The following is a 24,614-nucleotide window of genomic DNA, read 5'->3' on the forward strand; positions in this document are numbered from 1 at the left end:
GCACATTCACACACTGATGATGGCAAGCTACTTAATAGTAGCCACAGCTGCCCTGTTGCAGTCTGACAGAAGCTATTTTGTGCCATTGGCCCTTCTGACCCCCAGAAAGGCCAGGTGCATGAAGTGTTTTGACCAAGGACACAACGACAGGAGAACAGAAATCGAACCAGCAACTCACTGATTGAGGGACAAACTCCTACTACCCTTGCCGCCATCGTTCCTATCATAATTACTGTTTGCAAGTTAACAAGGACATCAATAAAACTCACCACTGCAAACTCGTCCTTGTCCAGATGGCCATCTTTATCAATGTCACTCAAATCCCAAACCTAATGATGTGAAATAAACAGGAGGAGAGAGACAGTCAGGCCCGGGATTAAAATCTGTTGAAAGCAACACTGTAAAAATGTTTAAAAAAATAAATAAATAAAATTAAAAAAAGAGACTTTCCGTCATGTTGGGTTCACGTCTTTTAGCCCACATACAGAACACAATCAGGAGAAAAGGAAATCAAATAAAAGTTTATTTCAACAACGATGAAATAAGAGATTGTGCGATTCTTGTCCTGTGGATGGGAAGCTGAGGTCATCTGAACTCTGAAGACAATAGGAGAGAGAGATGTTGAAATTGATGGCAAGTTGGATAAGTTGAATTATGAGGAACTGGAATTACCTTACTTGATGAAGTGGTTAGTTTCCACCAGGGGGAGAAGTACTCTGGTCTCTGGGGTTGGGGGTTGTGATCTCTTTGCAGGGGGTTCTTGAGATAATCCAAGTTCCAGTGTGATTGATCTTTAGGGAGAATTCTTTGGAGGGAGATGGAAGATGCAAGGAGCAGTCCCAATAGCCAGCCGAGAAACCAGGAACTGTCAATGATTCTACAGCTGAGATGGAGAGGGACTTGGGCAACCAGTAGGTAAGATCTACGCATCACGAGGGGAAACCAGAAAGCCAGGAACTTGGGCTACACAGTGGGTTGAATCCAAGGTGCCACGAGGAAACAACTGAGTGAGATGCAACAGGAAATTATCACTCAAGATAATCTTAGAAAACTCAGAGAGCAGACTAAGAGGGGCTCAGAGTACCATAACCGGCAAAAACTGAGGTGTTGAAGTGCTGACAGCCCGCTCCTCATATGCTCCTAGAAGACAAGGTGATTGCTCACAGGTGCGCTGAATCTGGACAGCAGGCACGGCCTCCAGGTAAATGCAGCCTCTAGGCACCATTTAGTGGATGACGAGGGAAGCAGCAGGCAAATAGAAAATCTCCACAAAGAGCCAAAACCCCAGTTCCCAACACTTAGAGGTGAGCAATCAGAATGGTGACAGCTTAACCAAGTGGTTCTCAAAGAAATATTCCAAAAATATCCTTCAGGTACCAAACCTGATGCGCTATCACGCCAGTTTTCCCAAGATGATGATCCCACCATCAGCACTATTGTTCCTACATCGTGTTTTGTGGGGGCCCTCACTTGGGAGATCATGGACCAGATATTAGCCATCCAACAACAGGAACCTGATCCTGGGTTTGGTCCTCCCGAGAAGACCTATGTTCCTTCCTCGGTCCGGTCTCTTCTGCTTCATTGGGCCCATACGGCTAGATTTTCATGCCACCTAGGAACTCTAATCAGGTATACCCTAGTCATACCTGATTAGGATATGGTGACCCTAATCAGACAAAGGTTCTGGTGGCCCTCCTTGTACAAAGATGTCAAAGAGTACATGTTGGCCTGTCCCATCTGTACCAGAAACACTCGCCAGCCTTCGAGTGTCCTTCTTCACTCCCTTCCTATACCCAAACGCCCCTGGTCTCATGTGGCCCTTGATTTTGTTACGAGCCTTCTGGTCTCTAAGGGCTTTTCCAAAATCCTCACCATTGAAGATCTCTTTTCTAAGGCCTGTCACCTGGTTCCACTCTGGAAGTTGCCATCCTCCTTTGAGACAGCTGAACTCCTCTTGACACACGTTTTCATGGCATTCCATGTGAAGTTCTCTGGGACAAGGGCCCCCAGTTCACCTCCAATTTATGGAAGGAATTTTGCAATGCCCTTGATGCCAAAGTGGTCCTGAGTTTTCATCCTCAAACCAATGGCCAAACCGAGAGGATCAACCAAGAGCTTGAATGTACATTGCATTGTCTGTGTGCTTCCAACCCATCCTCCTGGAGCTCACAACTTATGTAGGTGGAATATGCGCACAATACTCAAGTCTCCTCAGCGACTGGCTTCTCCCCTTTTGAAGCCTCATTGGAGTATCATCCACCATTGTTTTCCACTGATGAAAAAGAGTTGTCTGCCACCTATGTTCATCATTTCATCCACAAATGTAGGCACACAGGGAAGAATGTCTCTGCCGCTCTAGACTGCACTTCTGTTCAGAATTTCCGCCTGGGTGACCGCAAAGGGTTCCTGCATCTGTGTATCAACCTGGACAAAAGGTATGGCGTTCCTCCAGGGACATTCACCTCAAAGTATCTTCGAGGAAGCTTTTGCCCAGGTTTATTGGTCCCTTTGAAAGTCAATCTCAGCTCCATCTCTGTTCACCTTAAACTCCCTGATGGCCTGCAGATTCATCCTGTCTTCCATGTCTCTTTGTTCAAACCTGTGGCTATCAGTCCCTTATGTCCCCCTTCCAGACCTCCTCCATTAACATTGAATATCGAGGGACATCCGGCTTACCTGGTCCAGAAGATTTTGGATGTATGCCGTTGGGCCTGGGGCTTCCAATATTTAGTGAAACTTGGAGGGATACGGTCCTGAGGAACACTTTTGGGTTCCTCGTTCATTTATTTTGAATCCTTCCCTTATTGAAGACTTTGAGGTGTCTCAGCCATCTTGTTCGGCTTGGCTGCCAGGTGGCGGCTGTTGAGGGGGGGTTAGTGTTGGGTTCTGTTGCATGAGTGTTTGTGTGTACTTGTGAGACCTCTTGTTCCCCTTAGGATCTTTGTTGCAGGAGCTACTGCAGCCAGCTGTGGACAGTTGGCTCATCAGCAGGCTGCTGGATATAAGGAAGGGTTGGAAAAGCATTTGATGCCTGATGATTAATCAATCTGGTAGTCTCAAGCCCTCTGAGATCTAAGATTCTCTCTGTGTTTTACAAAGTTATTTTACCTGTGTGTCTTCAGGTGGCTTCTGAAACTCTCTGGACTGAAAGCACTGAAGACCCTTGTAGATGAATGCTCCCTTCAATCCAGCCTCAGTGATACCTGCCTGCCTGCTCTTCCACGAAAAGATCCTGCAAGCAACTCTTGGTTCAAATCTCCTTCAAGTCAAACTCTCAGGACTATTGAAACCTAGACTGATCTCACCAGCAGAATCCAACATCCCTCCAACACCCATGACTCACCCCAGAACCATAAGATAACTTTTGATTTCACCTTTAAAAGGATACTCATCTTCACCCTGCCAATATTTACCCAGTGTTTTCTCCAGGCCCCGCTGAATCCAGATCCCTCCCTGAAGGTTTCTGTGCTGAACATTTTCTTTGTACATATTGTAAATAAACTAGGTATCACTTTATTTGACGGTGTGTGCATAAGACTGACATGACACTGTCATAAACAATGAAATAACACCAATAATGTGGAACAGGTAGAACCGAATCTTTTCTCTTGTTTGGCGTGCAGCGACTGTAGAAATGTTTCCACACATGTTATTGCTCAGGGTCATTTTAAATGAACTGAATTGACTATAAGAATGTGAATACGAACTCTGGCTCCTGCATCTTGTCTCGTTGTTATTGTGCTCCCGTTTTTGTTTTATCTGTCATGAATATTAAGGAGTCTTTATGAATGTTGTCATGAAGTGTCATTCGGTAAATAATGACACTTTTAATGCAAATTGCTTTAAAAGTTGCCTTGAAAGTCCATTAAAAGTGCCAACGTTGCATTAAAGTGTCATTATTTACAAAATAGTGCAAAGTTGGCACTTTTAATGGACTTTCAAGGCAACTTTTATAGCAACTTTGCATTAAAAGTGTCATTATTTACCAAATGACACTTCATGACAACAGTCATAGACATTCAGAAAGACTTTATGTTCATGACAGATGTTATGTCAATGTTTATGACAGTGTCATGTCAGTCTTATGCACACCCCTTCAAATAAAGTGTTACCGTAAAGGATATTTGCATTATCATTCTGGTGTCTGCTGTGTGATTCTGCATGTGAATTTAACAACTCCCAATGAACATGACACTGTCATTGCCATCAAAGGACATATAACGTCCTTGAGATGAAGTATTTATTTTCCCCCATGATTTTCAAATAAATTCTTTAAAAAATTCAGAAAATGTGATTGTCTAGATATGTTTTCTCATTTTTTCTCTCATAGTTGAGGCATATTTATGATTTCAATTACAGGCCTCTCTCAGCTTTTTAACTGAGAGAACTTGCACAACTGGTGGCTGACTAATTACTTTTTTTTCCCCACTGTACATCTACAGAAAAATAAGGTAATTTTTATTTTTATATTTTATTTTTAGCCTTTAATGTTATTAATACATTAAAGACAAATGCTTTCAACACTTAGCTGGGAAACAACTAACAGAAGGTTAGTGTGATGGCCAAAACCCATGGCCACATTCTTAAGTCGGTAACTCTTTTTTGCACAATTTCTTTCTTTATTTTTGGATGTTTCGTTTAGCCAAATATAGTTTTACTGTAACTTTTTGTTAGTGATTGTATTATGTTTATTTACCCCTATTGTGTCTTCATGGTCTGATCAGCCAATAGATATACCCCCGAGTCTCATTTCTTTGTTAGGTCAGTTGTTTGTGCAGCCAGTTTGTTTGCATGTTTGCCTGAGTTCAGTTTTGTTTCTTTGACCTCTTATGAGCTCAGATATCTTTTCCTCATATGTATTTTGTGCTAAAATAAAAAAATATATATATTTTTTCTTTCTAATATTTCCTGACTCCTCCTGTTTTCAATTCAGTCCATCACAATTAGGGTCAGAGTGTGAGACTTTTTGTTAAAGGAACAGAAAATGACAATTGTGTATACTTTTCAGTGGAAATGCTGCTTGTGGTTTTACCAAAATCAAGTTTTTAGCCTCTGTTTCTCTCCCTCAGTCAATTAAAGATCAGGGACCATAGACAGCTCCGTGACAAAGGTTCACAAGACAGAAGCTAGGCCTTGTTGGAAAAAAGACAGAAGCTAAAAACCTAAAAAATATATACATTTCCAACAATACATCTTGACTTCCCCATCTCGACACTTGTGTCAAGATGGAGAGGACAAAGCATGACGACACAATGAACATGACGACACAATTTTTGTCCCATCGTTATATCAACAAGAGTCAATTTTGATGCTTCCAAAGAAGTATGGAGAGTCTTTAAGCTGCTGCTTCCAAGCTCCGAGGGATGGGCTTCCACCTTGATTGTGACTTTTAAACATGTCTTTGCATAGAATGGACACTCCAAATAGATTAGAACTAAAGCTATTCAGAATTGCCATATATACCTTGCCAAGGACATCTAGAGGTAGTTTGGAATTGATGAGGACTGGTCTGACCTTCTCTCCTGACAGAAGGCCGTTGACAGGTGCCAGACTTTCAAAAATCCCGTCAAATTTATTCTTCTCCTCAGGCTAAAGGAGTAAGAACACCACATTTCAGACAATCAACTGGTTACATATATTTATATATCAGGAAGTGATATATAAATAAATAAAAAGACAATGACCTCACCATTTTCTCACTTTCTGAAGTTAAATCAGAGAAAACTTTTCTTGTTTTTGGCCGATTTAAGTTAATGTATTTTTGTGTCTGGAAAATGTGCTGTTTCAAAAACCTTCTGGCTGTAATGTCACAAATCACTGTGCCTCACTTAGTAACCCTAGCAAAGCCCAGCTAGTCATGTCAGCGAAGTTTGGCCCATCACCAGTAGCAGTATTTACTGCCCTGCAAGTTTTAGGTGTTCCATGTTCAGCCCAGCTGATTTGAATTGATGGCAGGTTAACAGGCAATTGCTGAACTGCAATCAGCTGAATCAGGTGTGTTAAAGCAGGGAAACATGTAAAATATGCAGGGCAGCGTTCCTTGAGGACCAGGGTTGGGAAACACTGCCCTGTAGCAACACAAGTGGAACTCCAGCACACTGTACCGTGGCTGCTGGAAAATAAAGTATTTTGGTCCAAAATGTGCGGATTGACCCCAGAGCAAAAACCAAAGACCTTGTGAAGATGCTGGCTGAAGCTGATAAGACATTGTCATTATCCATATTGAAATGTGTCTTATCTCAAAAGAGGCAAGAAAAAAGCCTTTACTTCAAAAGCCTGATTGCAGTTTATAAATGCACACAGGGACAAAGACCTTCATTTTTGAAGACATGTTCTGTGGTCTGATGAAACTACAGTAGAACTATTTGGCCACAATTACCATTGTTACATTTGGAGGAAAAACAGGGATGCTTGTACCATCCTAACTATGGGGGAAAGGAGGAACTGGCATCATGAGAAAAGAATATTATATAGAAATATTAAAGTAACATCTAAAGACATCAGTCATAAAGGCACAGGCTTGACCATAGATTGGTTTTCCAAACGGAAAATGACCTTACGCATATAGTCAAAATTGTCATAAAGTGGCTTAAAGACAAGAAAGTCCATTTTCTTGTGTGGTCTTTGTGATGGCCAAGCAAACACAAATGCTATGCCTTGTGTTGTATGGCAGTACAACACAAGGCATAGCGTTAATGACAATAATGACAATAATTATTGTCATAATTAAGGCATAGCTATAATTATGCCATAATAATGACAATAATTATAGAGTAATTATTGTCATTATTATGACAATAATAGGGTATTGTCATAACACCCCAATAGGACATTGTGGAAAAAAGCTTTACATCACAACGGCCTGATCTCAAGCCTATTGAAAAGTAGTGAGAAGAACTGAAAAGGCATAGTGAGGTGGTCTACAAACCTAAAGTTTTATCAGAAGGAAAGGGCCAAAACTCCAGCAAACTTGTGAAAAGTTTGCGGAAGGTAATCCAAAATGTTTGACTGAAGACATACTATTTCAAAGACAATCATTTGAAGAAAGTTACAAAAAATTCTTCAAAAATATTCTTGCTAAGTTCTCTGGTGTCATTTTTGTTTTACTAATGAATCTGAAACAAAAAGTTTGGTTGGATTTAACTTCAGATAGTGACAAAAATGTCAAAGTTTTTATTTGGGGGATGCAAACTTGTGCATTCAAGTGTGCACATATGGACACACACACACACAGACACACACAAATAAATATGTATATATATTGCTGGGTTTCAGACACGTGACCCGAATGACGTGTGAAATTCAGACGGAGGGCCGGAAGGGGATTTCTCCGGTTCAAAACAAAGCAAAATGGATCACGAGTATGCTAATGCCCTAAATAGGCTGGAACAGATGAGGCATCTCGAAAAAATACATGTATATTCTCTTCTTCTCTTCTAATCTTGAGGATTTACCTGGTGTCAGGCCATTCACATCACTAACTACCTGGAGCTGCAGACCTCATATAAAACAACGAGCCAGACACCGGCTCGTCGTATACTACCTGAAACTAAATACAGTCATTTAGTTTCAGGTTGGGTCAAGCATTTAGGATCAAACGAAGCATTTAATGGCTGTTGACTTGTTTCTGCCGGGTGAGTTAGCTAGTTGTGCTATTTTATTAAGTAAATAGTCTATGATAACATGCTATCACGAACAACAAACTAACCCATGTTATCAGCTTGGATCTCCTGGTAAATCATTTATTTAGCTTCTGTAAACGCAAAGTCATGCTGCAGTTGTACAATAATGTTAAGTTGCTGTAGGATCCTGGATTCAGGTCCAATGTAGGTCAACCATTTGCACCGATCTATAGAAACCCCATGTTCATGTCCAGACATGAAGCATGTGGGGAATAGTAACAGCTCACAGTGACTGTATGGCTGGGTAGGTTATATTTAATTGATTAATTTAATTTATATTTAATTTTAATTTATTTAATTTTATTTTTTTTTAGCATGAAAGTCCCACTGAAAAAACAACATATTTTCTGTCTGTGACTCGGCACTGAGCTAGCTCCCAGCAACATTAGCGCTCTGGGGACAACCACGGTAGGACACAAAAATATATCTTACCTTACATATGAATGCTTGTCTTTCTAAGTAACTGTCCAATAAAATATCTGAAAATACAATTTAAACAATGCGATCATTACCTGTTAGAGACTGGGCGCTGCAAACTCTGGCATTGTTAGTTTTCACACCTCCTGTTTTTAGCTGTAGATTATTGATCCACTTTTCTAAGCTTTTTTCTGTAAGTTTTTTTAAATTAACTTCCTTGTGACCAACTACCATCGAAACGCAAAAATTACGTTTATCTTTCTCTCTATTAGAACGGTTGGAACAACCATACAGGACACTGACTGTAGACATTTTGATGCTGGATTAACAGAAATAAATGGGCTGCATTTACTTCCTGCCCTCCATGTGCATTGGGTGACGTCGGTACTACGTCATTTGCAACCTAGCAATATATATATATATATATATATATATATATATATATATATATATATATATGGAATATTTGACCTTTTTTTTAATGACGGAAAAATTTTAAGCTCGTCCTCATTTTATAATTCACAACCTTGACTGGTGCACGTGGGCAGGCATTATAGACTTTACGTACAGAGTACATCGCAGATTTAACTAAAATCAATCTTTTCTGATTATCATCTCACAGATACTGAACTAAATGGGTCTTTCTGACCAGGAGCTGACAGTGTGTTGAAGAGTTATGGACCGGACTCTTTGGAGTGTATCAAGAAGTCCATTCCAAACTGTGGTTGAAATGGCGCATTTAATTCCAGACTCCAGTACATACAGAACAGAGAAAAATAAAGAGAATGAAATGTTATGCTAATCTATTTATAATCTAAACAGAGGAGCCAGCAGTTTATCTTTAGGAAATAAATAAAGGTGCAGAAGTTAATTAGACCATAACCTGCACAGTGCACAATCTGTAATACCCTAACCCTAACCCGCTCCACCTCTGCGAAGATTTAAACTTAACTCACCCACCGGTTTTAACAAACAGAGCTGGAAGATGTTACCCTCCCGTGGTCTTAGCGCAAAGTCTAAGAGGATCACAGTACATGTAACATCTGTCCGTTTTGAGGAAGCGAAACCACAGAAAAAAAAATCCTCTTAAATGCACATGCCCGGTCAGCACATAGGGTAAATAGCTCGCAGAGTTCAATTGATCGGGATGAACAATGGCACAGATGAGGACCAGGAGTAATTTGTGAGGCACTGTGTATTCATATCCCAGCAGCTGATGTGCTCATCATTTGAATGAACTTGTTTAATTTCATTTATAAGTTATTGGGGCCGTAGTCAGTGGTTTTTGTCACTGCTGAGAAAAATTTAGAAGGGTTCATCTGCTTTATGTGTGATGGGATATGGATTTGTGGTTCAACTAGGTGAATATTAACTGAACAGCATAAAAAATGTGGCTGAATAGCCTATGACAATATGATTATAATTTGAGGGTTAAAAGTAGAACACACACACAATGGCACAGTTGGTAGAGCTGTTGCCTTTGCAGCAAGAAAGTCCTGGGTTCAATTCTCAGCCTGGGGTCTTTCTGCATGGAGTTTGCATCTTCTCCCTGTGGATGCATGGGTTCTCTCTGGGTACTTCCTCCCACAGTCCAAAAACATGACTGTCAGGTTAATTGGTCTCTCTAAATTCTCCCTAGGTGTGAGTGTGTATGGTTGTTTGAGACACACACACACACACACACACACACACACACACACACACACACACATATATATATATCGACTCACTGATCCACACCACCAGGATCTACAGCACTGACATTGGGATGTCATTCGGACTAGAGAAGTGTGGTCGGATGGTTACAAAGAGAGGGAAGGTCGTCCGCACAGAAGGGGTCTCACTCCCAGAGGGAACAATAGCAGACATAGAGCACAGTTACAAGTACCTGGGAATACCACAAGCAAATGGCAACCTCGATGAGGTCACAAGGAAAGGAGCCACAGCCAAATACCTCCAACGAATAAGACAAGTCCTGAGAAGCCAGCTCAATGGCAAGAACAAGATCCGTGCGATAAACAGCTATGCCTTACCAGTAATCAGATACCCTGCAGGAATAATTAGCTGGCCAATGGAGGACATGAAGACCTCGGATGTTAAGACTCGGAAACTACTAACCATGCATGGAGGGTTCCACTCCAAATCCAGCACCCTGAGACTGTACACGAGCCGTAAGGAAGGAGGCAGAGGACTAGTGAGTGTGAGAGCCACTGTCCAGGATGAAACATCCAAGATCCATAAATACATCAAGGACAAAGCCTCAACGGACGATGTGCTCAGCAAATGTCTCAGACAATGGGGAACAGAGGACGAGGTGCTAGAGGAACCATCATGGGAGGACAAGCCCCTTCATGGGATGTACCACCGACAAATAACTGAAGTGGCTGATATCAGGAAATCCTACCAATGGCTGGAGAAAGCTGGACTCAAGGACAGCATAGAGGCCCTCATCCTGGCCGCCCAGGAACAGGCCCTAAACACCAGAGCAATAGAGGCTCAGATCTACCACACCAGACAAGACCCAAGGTGTAGGTTGCGCAAGGAGGCCTCTGAGACAGTCCAGCACATAACAGCAGGGTGCAAGATGCTGGCAGGGAAAGCGTACATGGAACGACATAACCAAGTGGCGGGCATAGTGTACAGGAACATCTGTGTAGAATATGGACTGGAAGCCCCGAGATCAAAGTGGGGAACACCCCCAAAGGTGGTGGAGAATGACCGAGCTAAGATCCTGTGGGACTTCTAGATCCAGACAGACAAGATGGTAATGGATGGTGGTGGATAAACAACAGAGGAAAGCCGTTGTGGTAGATGTAGCAATACCAAGTGACTACAACATCAGGAAAAAGGAGTACGAGAAACTGGAGAAATACCAGGGCTTCAGAGAGGAACTGGAAAAGACCTGGAAGGTGAAGACCACAGTTCTAGGCACAGCCAAGATATTACGCAGAACCCTCAAGCTCCCAGGCCTCTACCTCTCAGCTCAGGTAGAGTACCTGAGCTGAGAGTGAGAGTGAGACAGAGAGAGAGAGACACTACCTGAGAAGGGAATTTTGCGCTAGACTTTCTTGCTGTCCGTCACTTTGACTGACAGCATAAGGAAAATCCACCATGTACTATTTTCACTTGTCAAATTAACTAAACTGCATTTTTTATGCAGTTTAGTTAATATTTACTTGAATTACAAGCAAATCAGCTGCTGGGTTCTGAACGCACAGTCTCACAAATTCCTCCTGGTCCCCATCTGCATAGAAATCTGCGCTAGTTCATCAGTCAGTTGGATCTGTCTGATCAAACTGATCAATTGAACTCTGCCAGCTTTTTACCCTGTGCATGGTCCGGTGTGTGCTTTTAACCAGATTTTATTGTGTGGTTTCACATCTCCGAAACGGATACATGTCGGGTCTGCCGCGCTCCATGAGGGTCAATCTACTCCTGGGTGCAGGAGGGTAATGTCTTCAGCTAAATTTGTTGAAACAGCAAAGTGAGTAAAGTTTAATTCTTCTTAGTTGTGTAGCGCACTGCGCATGTTATGGTCTAATTAATTTCTGCACATTTATTTATTTCCTAAAGATAAACTGTCAGCTCCTCTGTTTAGATTATAAATAGATCAGCACAACATTGCATGCTCTTTAGTTTTCTCTGGTCTTTAATGGAGACTGAAATTAAACGCACCATTTCAACCAAAGTTTGGAACGTGCTTCCTAAGCAGATCCCCCAAAGCGTCCGGTCCATAACTCTTCAACACGCTGTCAGCTCCCGGTCAGAAAGATGCATTTAGTTCAATCAATCAATCAATCAACCAATTAATCAATCAGTCAAATTTTATTTGTATAGCACATTTCAGCAGCAAGGCATTTCAAAGTGCTTTACATAATTAAAATAAAAATTGATTAAACAGTGAGAGAAAGATATTTTGAAAAAGATTAAAAAAGATAAAAACATTAGACAGTGTGACAGAGAAATAAAAAGAAGTTAATAACTAGATGAAAAGTAAAGATAAAAACATTAAAAACATTGAAGACATCAAAACCCGCAATTTAGCCATAGGCAACTCTAAACAGGTGGGTTTTAAGTTGAGATTTAAAGGCTCTCAGTGTTTCAGCTGTTTTACAGTTTTCTGGAAGTTTGTTCCAGATTTGTTGTGCATAGAAGCTGAATGCTGCTTCTCATCGTTTGTTTATGGTTCTGGGGATGCAGAGCAGAACCAGAACCAGAAGATCTGAGGGGTCTGGAAGGTTGATACAACAGCAGATCTTTAATGTATTGTGGTGCTAAACCGTTCAGTGATTTATAAACTAACAACAGTATTTTAAAGTCTATTCTCTGAGCTACAGGGAGCCAATGTAGGGACTTTAAAACTGGTGTTATGTGCTCTATCTTCCTGGTTTTAGTGAGAATGCCAGCAGCAGCGTTCTGGATCAGCTGCAGCTGTTTGTTTGATTGATTTGTTAGTCAGACCTGTGAAGACGATGTTGCAGTAATCAATGCGGTTAAATATAAACGCATGGATGAGTTTCTCTAGATCGTGCTGAGACATTAGTCCTCCAATGCTGGTGTCCATGAGATGATATTCAAAAACATTTTTTTATTGATTAATTTTAGCTGCCTCTGCGATGAACTCTTTGCGTAAAGTTTATAATGTCTGTCCATGTGCACCAGTCAAGGGTGTGAATTATAACCTGTCAAAATGGCAGCCGAGCTTTGAATTTTTCCATTGTTTAAAAAGAAAAAAAATCAAATACAGAAAATATTCCGTTAACGCGACTATGTTGCTGTCTTTACATACCTTAACAGCCCACAGCAATTCACAAGACAAAGAGGTTGTGCTGCTCAAAGAGGGACTGCTGGTATCCTTCTGGAATCAGACAAACACATGTCAACAGGCTTTGCATGTATTGTAAATAGTCTTTGTTTTTAATGCACAAATACACATTCAGATTTTACAACAACAAAAAATACTACTCATTTGCACATTCCTTGGTATGCAATTTTTCTTCATTTTAATCTTCATTTATTTTTATGTGTAAAAGAACTAACAAACATGAGGGCAACAGACAATCCCATTGTTCACCATTACGATTTAACGCTCTACTGTTTAGATACCTTCTCCTGGGCTGCCTGGACAAGCTAACAGACTTGTTAGTTTGTCCAAGTCTGTCCAAGGGAAGTCCATTTAGCCTCAAGGTTGGGTTATACCAATACACTAGAGGTCTAAGTTGGGCCGACAAGTAATAATCCTCCAGGCGCGGTATAGGGGTGAAAAGTGATGACAATTCTAGGGGCCCTGACCAGCAGGGGGCCCTCCACAATTTAATTATTTATCTTTTGTTCATAGACATAAAATTAAAAATTTGGGGTTCTGTCAAATACAAAATTAATCATATTGTATTTTCAAAGATTGTTTTTAGCAGTAAAAATCTAATGTTGCCCCTCCCAGACCAAAAAACACACATCCGTTTTTGCTCTGAACACCCTATCTGTGTTAAATGGTTCGTTCCTGCTTGGAGCGCTTAACAGTGACGTATGCAGCTACAGTCAGTAGAAGCTGCAGCTGAATGCAGCTGCCACGAAACAACTGTGGCAGTTACTATGCTGCTAAGAAAAGTTATAAAATCAAGTTTTCAAAAACAAAATAGAGGGAGAGAGAGAAAAAGGCAAGAGTGTTAATTTATAACCCAGTTTTTCTCCAAGAGAGGTGGGTAGACTGTGTGAGATTATCAACCATTTAGCATAATTAGCTTAGCTACATACTAGCAGTGAGTGAATGAGGCTAATTCACAGTGCTAAGTGCGTCCTACTAGTTCCAATTGGTTGTTTTGGTCAGAATGGTGTTTTACTTTAACCAGTAATAGTAATTCAGGAAGGAGATGGAGGAGATTGATTGCTTTCAGATTATTTGTCTGATAACAAACTGATAACAAACAAATAGACTCAAAAAATTGTAATAGCAGCTGAACAGGGGGCCCAATCTAATCTTTTGTCAGGGGGGCCACGATTCCTGGCGGCACCCCTGCCTCCAGGCAAGGCAGACCCATACCTCCCCGAACCACAGGTAGCTACAAGGACCTCAACTGGGAGTGTTTCAAAAATGTATCACTGTCTTGGGAGAACATTTATCTTTATTGTTCAGATTCTGCTGCCGAGGTCAAGAAGAAGCAGGCGCCACCTGTCCAGATCCTCCGGAAAAACTTAAGAGACCACTGTACTGAGCCCCATTGAAAACCTCATGCTTATTGCACCAAATATTTATTTCTGAAATCTTCCTGGGTTAAAACATTAGTATTACTGTTTCTAAATTAATATGAACTTGTTTTGTTTGCATTATTTGACATCTGAAAGCACTGCATCTGTTTCATTATTTTGACCATTTCTCATTTTCTGCAAATGAATGCAAAATTTTTGCTTGGAATTTCGGAGTCATGTCAGAAATTCACTGAATAAAAGGACAATGTTCATTTTAAAACATAATACTATAAAAAATAAAATCAGAGAAACTGTTAATTTTAAGTGATCTCTTCATTTTCTCCAGAGCCATAGTTTCTTATTTTTCCATTTGTAATTTATGAAGCCCTCTAGAACAGTGGTCCCCAACCCCTGGTCTGTGGACCGGTACCAGTCCGTGGACCAATTGGTACCGGGCCGCGCAAAAAATAATTAAATATTTCCGTTTTATGTATTATTTGAGTCTGGAGGATCTTTTATCTTGAAAATTCTTTAACCAGATTCTCTCGGTTACTTGCGCGCCAACGCTGAGCCCACAAGCAGCAAAATGAGTAAGAAACAGATCCGATGTCTTTGGAAAGTTTCTTTGCACAGGGGAAAAGGCCCAGAGAAGAGACAGGTGGATGGATTTATCCCGGACCGGTAGGTGAGTCAAACATTCCAAGCCGCTCTGTGTAACATGCGGGCTTGTTACATGCCCGCATGACATATCGGTTGCGATATGTCAGCAATCGGCTCGCTAATGAGGCAATGAAGCTTCAAACTGCTTCACCACATAGAGACCAAGCAGGCTGTGGAAATAAGCAACACTTCGGGTGTCATTGTCTCCCATCACTCCCTGATGGGACCGTCTCGTTGCAGAGAAACAAGCTCAGGGCTCCCGTTAGTCATTATCATGAGTTAAAATTTTCACAAAAGTAAAATGCTCGTTTTTGTGGCGCATCTGTATCTTATTTTGAAGGGATATGTAAACGTTACCATAGCGACCAGAGTCAGAGAGCGTTTGGGCAGTGGTCGAGTAGAGCTTGTGAGTCATAAGTCTGGTTTAGACGGCAATTGTCGGCTGATTCTCCAAACCTCTGTGACCACAGAGCTGATAAAAGTACAACAGGATCGATCGGTTCGTGTCTCCAGCCACACGACAGGAGCAACATGAACCGATTCCAGTCACGAACATCGCGATTCCAGAAGAAATCCACAAAACTCCCAACATAGCATACGGGAATTTAGAATAACCAAACACGGATGACGATGTAGAAGCAATAGTGATGGTTTGTGGAGTCATTTTAAGAGATGAAAGACGTAACAAAAAGAAAAGGCGGTGGATAAAAGACGACGGGAGCAGCCGCTCTATTTGCTGCACTATGATTTGGAGGCGACTCTGTTTTTTTATAGTTAACATTTTTAACTGAATAAACATAAACATATATAATAACGACCTTTACATAAAATAATAAACATTTCCACATATCATCTCCGATATCCACCGGACTCTCAGTTGCGCGATATTTCAGCTGTTTTGGATTCCCCTCTGTTCTTACGTCACCGCGCTTTCTGATTGGCTACCTGTCACATTCAGCAGGTTGTATTCTCGTTCCCAGTCAGGGAAAACCCCACAGGCTGCGATAAAAGGGCCAAGAAAACCTAAATTGGGTATATTCAGGATTTAGCGGGAACACCAACATGCAGAAGCCTTATCTGACGGTTCTCCCCCACCCCCCCACCCCCCGCTCCCCTCTGTGTTGGTAGTCTGAATGAGAAAGTGATGTTTTCATGTGCAGTTCCATCTCAGCCTTACACAAACAGACATAAACATGCAGTGAATAAATCGATTTTCAATTAGTTTTTTGCACCAAAGATTTAAGAATAAACACGTTTTCACTGAGGCTTTTTATATGTGTATATATTTGAAATTTTAAATTGACATTTGTGACTGTATACAAAGTAGACCAGCAAATATTGCAGCCCCCCCACTTTTATGAAATCAAACAAAATGGGTGTCAAACATTAGTGCTATGTTTGTGCTGGTTTGTGCTGCAAAAATTTTCGTTTGTGCCGCTATCATTTTAAAGATATAAAGAAAGTTGGATTTCATAAAAGTGGGGGGGCTGGTTGACCTTTTAACCTTTACACTTTCATTAATATCTTCAAAGCCAAAGCAGCACAAACAAAAAATTTTGCTGCACAAATCAACACAAACGTAGCCGAGTTGATTGACACCCATTTTGTCTGATTTGAAGAAGGTGGGGGGTTGGCTGACCTTGGATGACCTCTGGAAACATTTCTTTATATCTTTAAAATGATCGCGGCACAAACGAAAAATTTTGCTGCACAAACGTAGCACAAACGTTTTACACAAATTTTGTCTGATTTGAAGAAGGTGGGGGGGGCAACTTCACTCAGGTTAGTTTTAAGACAATAATCGGTTGTGTTGACACATCTTGAGCTTTAATAAATAACTTTTTATTAGTAATATAAAACAGGGTTGTTTCTGTAGATGTTACCCTGTATTTTCTTGAAGAGGTGGGTTCATATGTCACGTATTTTTTCTCATTTATCTCATTTTAAACCTTGTTGAAGACCATTACATTTCTTAACATCTAAACCTTCCAATCCAAACAAGGCTGAAGACTCAGTCATAACAAAAGAATGAAAAATAGTGTGCTATAAAGATAATTTCACTTACAAACTGTGGAGGAGGGACTGTTTGGTTGATGCTAGAAACACTGACTTCCTGACCACTCTGCGCACAGGCCACCAGACGGAGAGCAACATAAAATCCCTGAATGAGAAAGAAAAATAGTATCAGACACAACCTAAAAATGATATTGCCAAAAGAAAAACAAATTGCACATTTATTACTGAAATGTGTATATGAATAAAAAAAAATACATATTAGATATAGTTGGAAAAAAGATGAACATTTATTTTTGATTTTTACCACTTCATATTTTCATTTTAAGATGTTTGATAGTAATTTATCTTTATTAATAAAAAAAATAGACTTTTTTTTTTTTTACAAGTACAGACTTCCTCACCTGTTTGTCCAAATAGCCTTTTCCCTCAGGATCAGCCAAATCCCAAATCTGTAAAACAAAACACACAAAATAAAATAAGAAATTAACTGAATTGGTTATTGCTTCACTGCCTCTCTGTCCTGAGAGGGAGTTGGAAAAGTATCCTCTTTACCACACCCCTTGTGACACTTTATATGTGTATATATGACTTAGGACTCTTTGACCACAATGTCATTTCCATGGCATTGACATCATCATGCAGTATATGCAAGCCTAAACTTAATATTGGTTTTAGAAATCTAAACAAAATCAACACAGAACTTTGGTCAATGGACATTCAGCATCTTTCCACATACTCTTCATCACCAGATGAAGCTGTGAATTACTACAACAACCATATGATTAGCCTCCAAGACAATCATGCTCCTGTAAAAACCAGAGCAGCGCCCACTGTAGAGGGCGCTGCTGTCTACAGTGAGCTCTCTACACCCGCTTAGCACCCTGGTTCACAGATGAGCTTCGGAAGATGAAGGCAGTATGGCAGGTTCTTGAATGGCATTGCATACTCTCTGGCCTTAATGTCCACAAACTAATCTACCGGGAACACAAACAATATTACTCAAAGTACCTTAGACAGCTAAAGTTACAATTTTATTTCAATAACATCAGAAATTGTCCAGAACCTGTCGTCACTTTACTTAGATTGAATAACATTAACTGTGAACACCTTCATTCAGGACATGCTGTGATCTTCCTGGGGGTGCAGACAGTCTCGTTGACGAGGAGGGGCGTCTTCTAAGATTGGGAAAATCTTTTATATCACCCAAACAATATTTGTCAGTTCAACAAATGGTGAAGGGCAATACATTTGCACATATGTATTGCAACGTTTGAACTTTTTCTTTTGGGACGTCTAACAACCAGCTGAAGCCACAGCCAGGTCAACTAATGAGTAGCTCCGCAAAAAGCCTCTCGATGTTCTGGAGTGGCTTAGCTAGTCTCCAGACCTGAACCCAATAAACAATCTTTGGAGGGAGCTGAAAATCCATATTGCCCAATGATAGCCTCGAAATCAGAAGGATCTGGAGAAGATCTGATTGGAGGAGTCGTTCAAAATCCTTGCTGTCTTGTGTGCAAAGCTGGTCAAGAACTAAAAGAAATGCCTGATATCTGCAATTGCAACAAATATTTCTGTTCCAAATATAAGTTGTTTTTCTGCTGTCATAAAATAAAATGCAGTTATGTAGTTTTAAAAATTACACAATGTGATTTTCTGGATTTTTGTTTTAGATTCTGTCACTCACAGTTGAAGAGTACCTATAATAAAAAATATAGAATTCTAAATGCTTTGCAAGTAAGAACATTTGCGAAATCAGCTGTGTATCAAATATTTATTCTCCCAACTGTATGTAAAATGCACTCCTATGTTTTTGTATACAACAACCTACACCAGCAGTGTACGGGCAGCAGCTGAAACTCCAAGGCACAGAATACAGTGACAGAACATACAGAACTTTTTGGACATAAAACTGGATATAGTAAGTCCAGTAAGCTGCTCTGTCTCAGCAGATTCAGCTTTACGTGTCTGATGTTTGTTAAAGGCTCTTATGAATAGGTGTTAATTTCACTGCTGTGTTTTCCTTAACTGCTGCTACAGCATAACAAGGCTTACCTTCCCCAATGTACTGTCAGGTAGTCCAGACTTTTTGAGAAAAAGCGCTGCTTCTGTTGGTCCTACTTTGCCAGTGTTTTCAGGATCCACCTTAAAAAATATCCACAGAAATTTTAGTCAGTCATGTAATGGTGCATTCACACCAAACGAGTTGTGCGCGTCTGGTTTACAGTGAAAGCCTATGTGGAGGCACGTTGAGCGATAATGGCGCATTTCTACAATCTAGCACGGCTTGATTGGAAGCATTTTGAGCATTTGACATGTCAAGTGCGTCCAACAAATGGGTGATTTTGACGCATCTGATGCGCCTCCACATAGATTTTGAACCAGATGTACCTAATGCATGAAACGCTAGGTGTAGAGCAAAATGTCAAGTGTCTGCATCAAAGTGCAGACGCTTAAAGGGTCAGCTGCGTTTTTGACGCGCTTCACCTATTTGTTGTAAACACACCATAAGCTATGTTCTTTTATTTCTCAGAAGTAGTAAATAGGTTAGATAGTCACATTAGAGGGGTCATCATCTTACCCGTCTGTAGAAGTTCTCATAAACAGGATTCCCGCTCACCACCTATCGCAAGATGTTTTGACAATCAATAACAACATTTGTGATGTTAAAGCTGAATAGGGTAAAACTATGCATACATACACACACACAGACATACACACACATACATATATATACACGTATATTAGCAATTCAAACAGTTAATCAAATTATGGTTGTTGATTAATGGTTTATTAGATTAAAATGAATTTGAATCGATTAATAATGTTCACTTAGACCTTTTTTTAGTGTTGCAGTTTGGCCGCGGAGCCAGTTTATAGAGAAACTAAGATGGTGGAGGGATCCCAGAATGGAAAGTAAAAAGGTCCAAACAGAGTGTAGTGTGAGATGCAAAATGGGATGCATTTTGACTGGGGGTGCATCAATTGCAGTTTTCTAGCCGAACCTCGATTACCTATCTTTTAAAAAGCTTAACATGCCAATTCTGAATTTAGCCGATACCAATTTTTTTGGTCTGAAATGTTAACCAAATGTTTTGGTCAAGAAATTTGTTGAGTTGACAACAGTGGGGTAACTATTGTTAATTGTAAGCGTGCAGACATAACTTGGTGGGCCGGTCTGTCAGTCAAACCTTTCTCACCGGAGAAAAAAAGAGGACAGTGTCACGATCCGTGTTTCTGTGTGTTTATTTTTGAGATTGTTCAGTCCTGTTTTCCTGTGAGTCTTTGTCCTGTCCTCCCCGTTGATTGTTTCCCAGGTGTGTCTCATCCCCTTGATTACCCCGTGTGTATTTAAACCCACCTGTTGTCCTTGTCTCACGTCGGATCCTTGTCGTTTGCGTATGTCGCCTGTTTCTCCGTGCTGTTCCCTGTTGTTCCGTTCTTGTATTATTTATTATTAAAATCATCACTTTTCACCTACCTGCTGGGTCTGCGTGCGTCCTCATCCTCACCACATCCACCATTTCATGACAGTAGGATCCGACCACAAACTACGGTGAGGAACGTTACCATCATGGACGCCAGGACTAATCCCTGGTGGGGTAAGCGGCTAGTGCTCTGCCCACCAGGGGTCGGACCCCGCCGCCATTGCCGCCCTGAGCCGCCGGAGGTCCTGGCCCCTGGGCGGCGCCAGCAGCTGCCTCCGGGCCCCTGGGCGCCGTCCGCTGCATGTGAGCAGCCGCCCGCTCCAGAGTTCCCCGAGCTTCCAGAGTTTCCTGTGGCTCCGCCCCCTGAGTTTGCGGACGAGCCTCCGTTTCCCAGTGCTCCTCCCGAGTCTCTGCCCCCCGAGTCTGCTCCTCCCGAGTCTCCGCCCCCCCGAGTCTCTGCCCCCCGAGTCTGCTCCTCCCGAGTCTCCACCCCCCGAGTCTCCTGTGGCTCCGCCCCCCGAGTTTGCAGACGCTCCCCCAGAAATTCCTAGTGCTCCCCCAGAGCCTCCAGCCGGCCTTCCTGCTGGCCCGCCAGACCTGCCTCCTCGTCTGTGTTTCCTGCGCCGGCGTCGCCGCGGCTCAAGCTCCGCCTCCGGCGGGAGCTCTGCCTTCTGTGCCGTGGACGGCCCCCGGACTGTTTTCCTGTGTTTTAGTTTCTGTGTCGATTTAGTTTTGTTTCCTGGACTCTAGGCCTCCTGCCGTCGCCCCTCCGCCCACCCTGTTAGGTTGTTTTTTGTTTTTTGGACTTTTCGTTGGGCGTCTGGTAGCCGCCCCTTGAGGAGGGGGTACTGTCACGATCCATGTTTCTTTGTGTTTATTTTTGAGATTGTTCAGTCCTGTTTTCCTGTGAGTCTTTGTCCTGTCCTCTCCGTTGATTGTTTCCCAGGTGTGTCTCATCCCCTTGATTACCCCGTGTGTATTTAAACCCACCTGTTGTCCTTGTCTCTCGTCGGATCCTTGTCGTCTGCTGTCGTATGTCGCCTGTTTCTCCGTGCTGTTCCCTGTTGTTCCGTTCTTGTATTATTTATTAAAATCATCACTTTTCACCTACCTGCTGGGTCCGCTTGCGTCCTCATCCTCACCACATCCACCATTTCATGACAGACAGTGGTTGATTCTTAGACCTTTGCCAAGCTAGATAAGATCGGCTTCACAGATCTCCCAAAATTAGGGAAATTGGCACCGATAAATCGGCTGGTGGATAAATCGGTGCACTTCTAATTTTGACGTATGAACACTCAACAAGTTTCTTGTTATCACTTTAATAATGTTCATGAGGTCAAGAGGCATTACAGACCAGAGTCGACTTCTCTACCAAAACTTACTGATGTGCTACAAAGGTAAGGATGTAATGACAGAAAAGCGGAAAGCATCTGGCAGAAAAATTGTAACATGATGGAAAATAAACATGATGCTAATTCAAGGTTGATTTTGAGGGCTGTTGTCAATGTACTTCATAGAGGGAAGTACATTAAGTACATTCCTTCAAAAGTAGACAATATTTCTGTGTGAATATCTCTGTTCATAAGGAATTAAGTGTGTCACATTCTATTTATTTCATCTTTTCTTTTTCAATTTAGCAACACAAGAAGTTCCTGTTTGTTAAATTTTATAAATTAAGTTTAATAATGTAAGACAACCATATTATTAAAAAAATAGCCCTTTATGTTAAGGAAAGATGGTTGCCCTTCTTGATGCAAAAGAAAATGTACGATTTTAAGAAAAAGGCTGCTTATCCATTAATCATTAAGTCGATCATAAGATCAATCAACTTATATGTATATATAAAAGAATTTTACATGCAATTTTCAGTAGCTGGCGTCACTAATCATTGCAGCTTAAGAATCAAAGGCAATATGTCATCTTCGGCATCACTTACAGGCGTTATTTACTCATTATTTGGAGGACATACGGTTTATGCTAATTTACTGTAATAGTACCATAGTATCACAAGTGCAAAATCAGTTCAAAATAACTTGACTTGGGCATTCTTAATTTAGTATTCAAACTAACTTATTTGGTTCAGACATGATGTCCATGTACATGGATTATGTGTCTATATTCCACATTCTTCTTTTCACACTTTTGTTTCTATGTTTATATAGGCACAAAGTGCAGCTGCAACGCAACTAGCAAGTTTAATCGAATCACATTTCACACTATCAAGATGATAGAATAGTTTAATCCAACCATTGTTAATACATATTTTTAAGATGCGTCAGCATAAGAGATATGAAATGAAGGATCATGTACAGCACAGATTCAACTCTCATCAGCATCACATTTAACCCTTCCTGGTATGTTACGCCATCCTTTCAACCTAGCATCTGACCAACGCTAGCTTTAGGAGTCAGCAGTACAACTGTGTTAGCCCTTAAGCTTGGGACAGGCTTGGTGTCTATGGTGACACTTTTTCTTACATGAGCAGCCATCATCTTTTTTTGAAAAACACCATGTTGTATATACATAAACAGTAGAACCTAGTGTCAGAGGATGCTAATCAATCCGCTAACAAACGCTCAAGGAACAGGCCTAGTTCCACAATCTATCTGCATTATAAGAAAGCCGCGTCGTATTTTCTGTAAACTCCACTTATGCTAATATTTATTGATGGGCGATGCCGTCTGACTTTACCGCTATGTAGTGCTTTCTGTTGAGGCAGATGATAGGGGAAATTGCAGCGTCGTTACCTGGGTGAGAGATGCGAGAGTTGCCATCTTCCCTGCTACTTCTGTGACATCGCTCTCCCCTTCTGAAGCCCAGTGACACGCCTCCTACTGGAACCACTCGTCCAGTCTGCTTTATTTCATCATTAGTGAGCAGTATTAAAATCCCAAAGTAGAGCATAAAATCCAGAATGTCAGGGGCAGAGTTCTGACTGTCTGTACTACTTCGTCTGATTTTCCTATCGTAACACGGATAGATAGCTTTGTCTATCTGTCGGCGCTAAACGTCTAAACTTCCGTCATATTTTCAAACCGAAAACTATAGCGGGTTGTGTTGTTAATTATTATCATCGGATAACATTCTTTGAGTTACAAGACCGAAACTTTTATGGTTAGCATATTACTGGAACAATTTATATACACGACAAAAACACAAAAATACCACTTCCTTCATCAGAATATCCTATCTGTTTAAAATGAAAAGCTACCGTAGTTTTATGCACTATTCTTTTTATTAGAATAGCCTACCTTTAAAAAAAATTTAAATATAGAGGTATTTGTAAGAATGAAACAGTATCGAACAGGGGAAATACGTTTTTATTGAAATTAAATTAAACAGACATCTACACAGATCACTCCAAACTCTTCTTTGCGCATTAATGCGTTGTATGGCAGTCTATCAAATGCAGCGCAGCCACGCAGGTCACTGTGCACCTGAAATGATAGGATATGCTTAACATACACTAACAGGGGTGCTGCCAGAAATCTTGGGCCCCTGACAAAAAATTTAATTGGGCCCCCCACGCAGCATCCTGTTACAATTTTTGAGTCTATTTAACCCATAAAAAGCGTCACAATTTTAAAGGCTTGAGTCTGCCTTGCTTTCTTTGGTTCAATATTGATAATTAGCACAATATTCACTGCTCATGAATTTAACATCCAACAGTCCACATCCAGTATGCGAGTATGTTGCTTAAATATTTTCTATTAGTTTTAGATACTGAAATGTCTCTTCCCAGGAGCAACAGTCAAAAGCAACGTGCAAAATACACATAAAGCAATCCAGACTTCTCAAAAATGCTATGTAGTTGCATTTTATTCAAGCTGCAGTACATAACTTTAATAAAACATATGTTTTCTCCATATTTGTTAAAGCTGTCACAATGTCAGTTTGTTATGAGACAGATAATCTGTGAAAACAATCAATCTCCTCCATCTCCTTCCTGAATTACTATTACTGGTTAAAGTAATACACCGTTCTGACCAAAACAACCAGTCAGAACTAGTATGACGCTGTTAGCACTGTCAATTAGCCTCATTCACTCACTGCTAAATGTGCTAATGGGGGAGAAACAACTTATCATTTACAAGAAACCGTTTATCTGCCGTCAGTGGTAGCTATGCTAACTAAACTGAGCATTCACAGTTTGAATCTGCACAGCTCTGTGCTATGCTAGCTGCAGCACGGCACAAATCGAGGAGGAGGAAGGATGAGCAGCACC

At 41.0% G+C, this 24,614-nt stretch overlaps 1 protein-coding gene across 2 annotated transcripts in view; it reads right to left on the reverse strand.

Moving 5' to 3' along the window:
* The window catches only part of LOC106909087 (epidermal growth factor receptor substrate 15-like 1), a 161,602-nt gene extending 138,391 nt beyond the window's left edge, over nucleotides 1–23,211 (reverse strand). For both annotated transcript variants that reach the window (XM_088005198.1, XM_088005197.1), the window contains exons 1-8: nucleotides 23,137–23,211; nucleotides 19,540–19,581; nucleotides 19,014–19,103; nucleotides 17,363–17,410; nucleotides 17,011–17,106; nucleotides 12,889–12,957; nucleotides 5,464–5,589; nucleotides 270–329 (exon numbers count right to left, since the gene is read on the reverse strand). In XM_088005198.1, coding sequence (XP_087861324.1) covers nucleotides 270–329; nucleotides 5,464–5,589; nucleotides 12,889–12,957; nucleotides 17,011–17,106; nucleotides 17,363–17,410; nucleotides 19,014–19,103; nucleotides 19,540–19,581; nucleotides 23,137–23,163 — 558 coding nt within the window. In that variant the 5' untranslated portion in view covers nucleotides 23,164–23,211. The remainder of the gene's footprint in view (nucleotides 1–269; nucleotides 330–5,463; nucleotides 5,590–12,888; nucleotides 12,958–17,010; nucleotides 17,107–17,362; nucleotides 17,411–19,013; nucleotides 19,104–19,539; nucleotides 19,582–23,136) is intronic.
* Between the last annotated feature and the right edge of the window lie 1,403 nt (nucleotides 23,212–24,614).

The sequence above is a fragment of the Poecilia mexicana genome, unplaced genomic scaffold, assembly GCF_051168715.1.
Source record: "Poecilia mexicana isolate PSO_F unplaced genomic scaffold, ASM5116871v1 scaffold_4, whole genome shotgun sequence".
NCBI classification, from domain to species: Eukaryota; Metazoa; Chordata; class Actinopteri; order Cyprinodontiformes; family Poeciliidae; genus Poecilia; species Poecilia mexicana.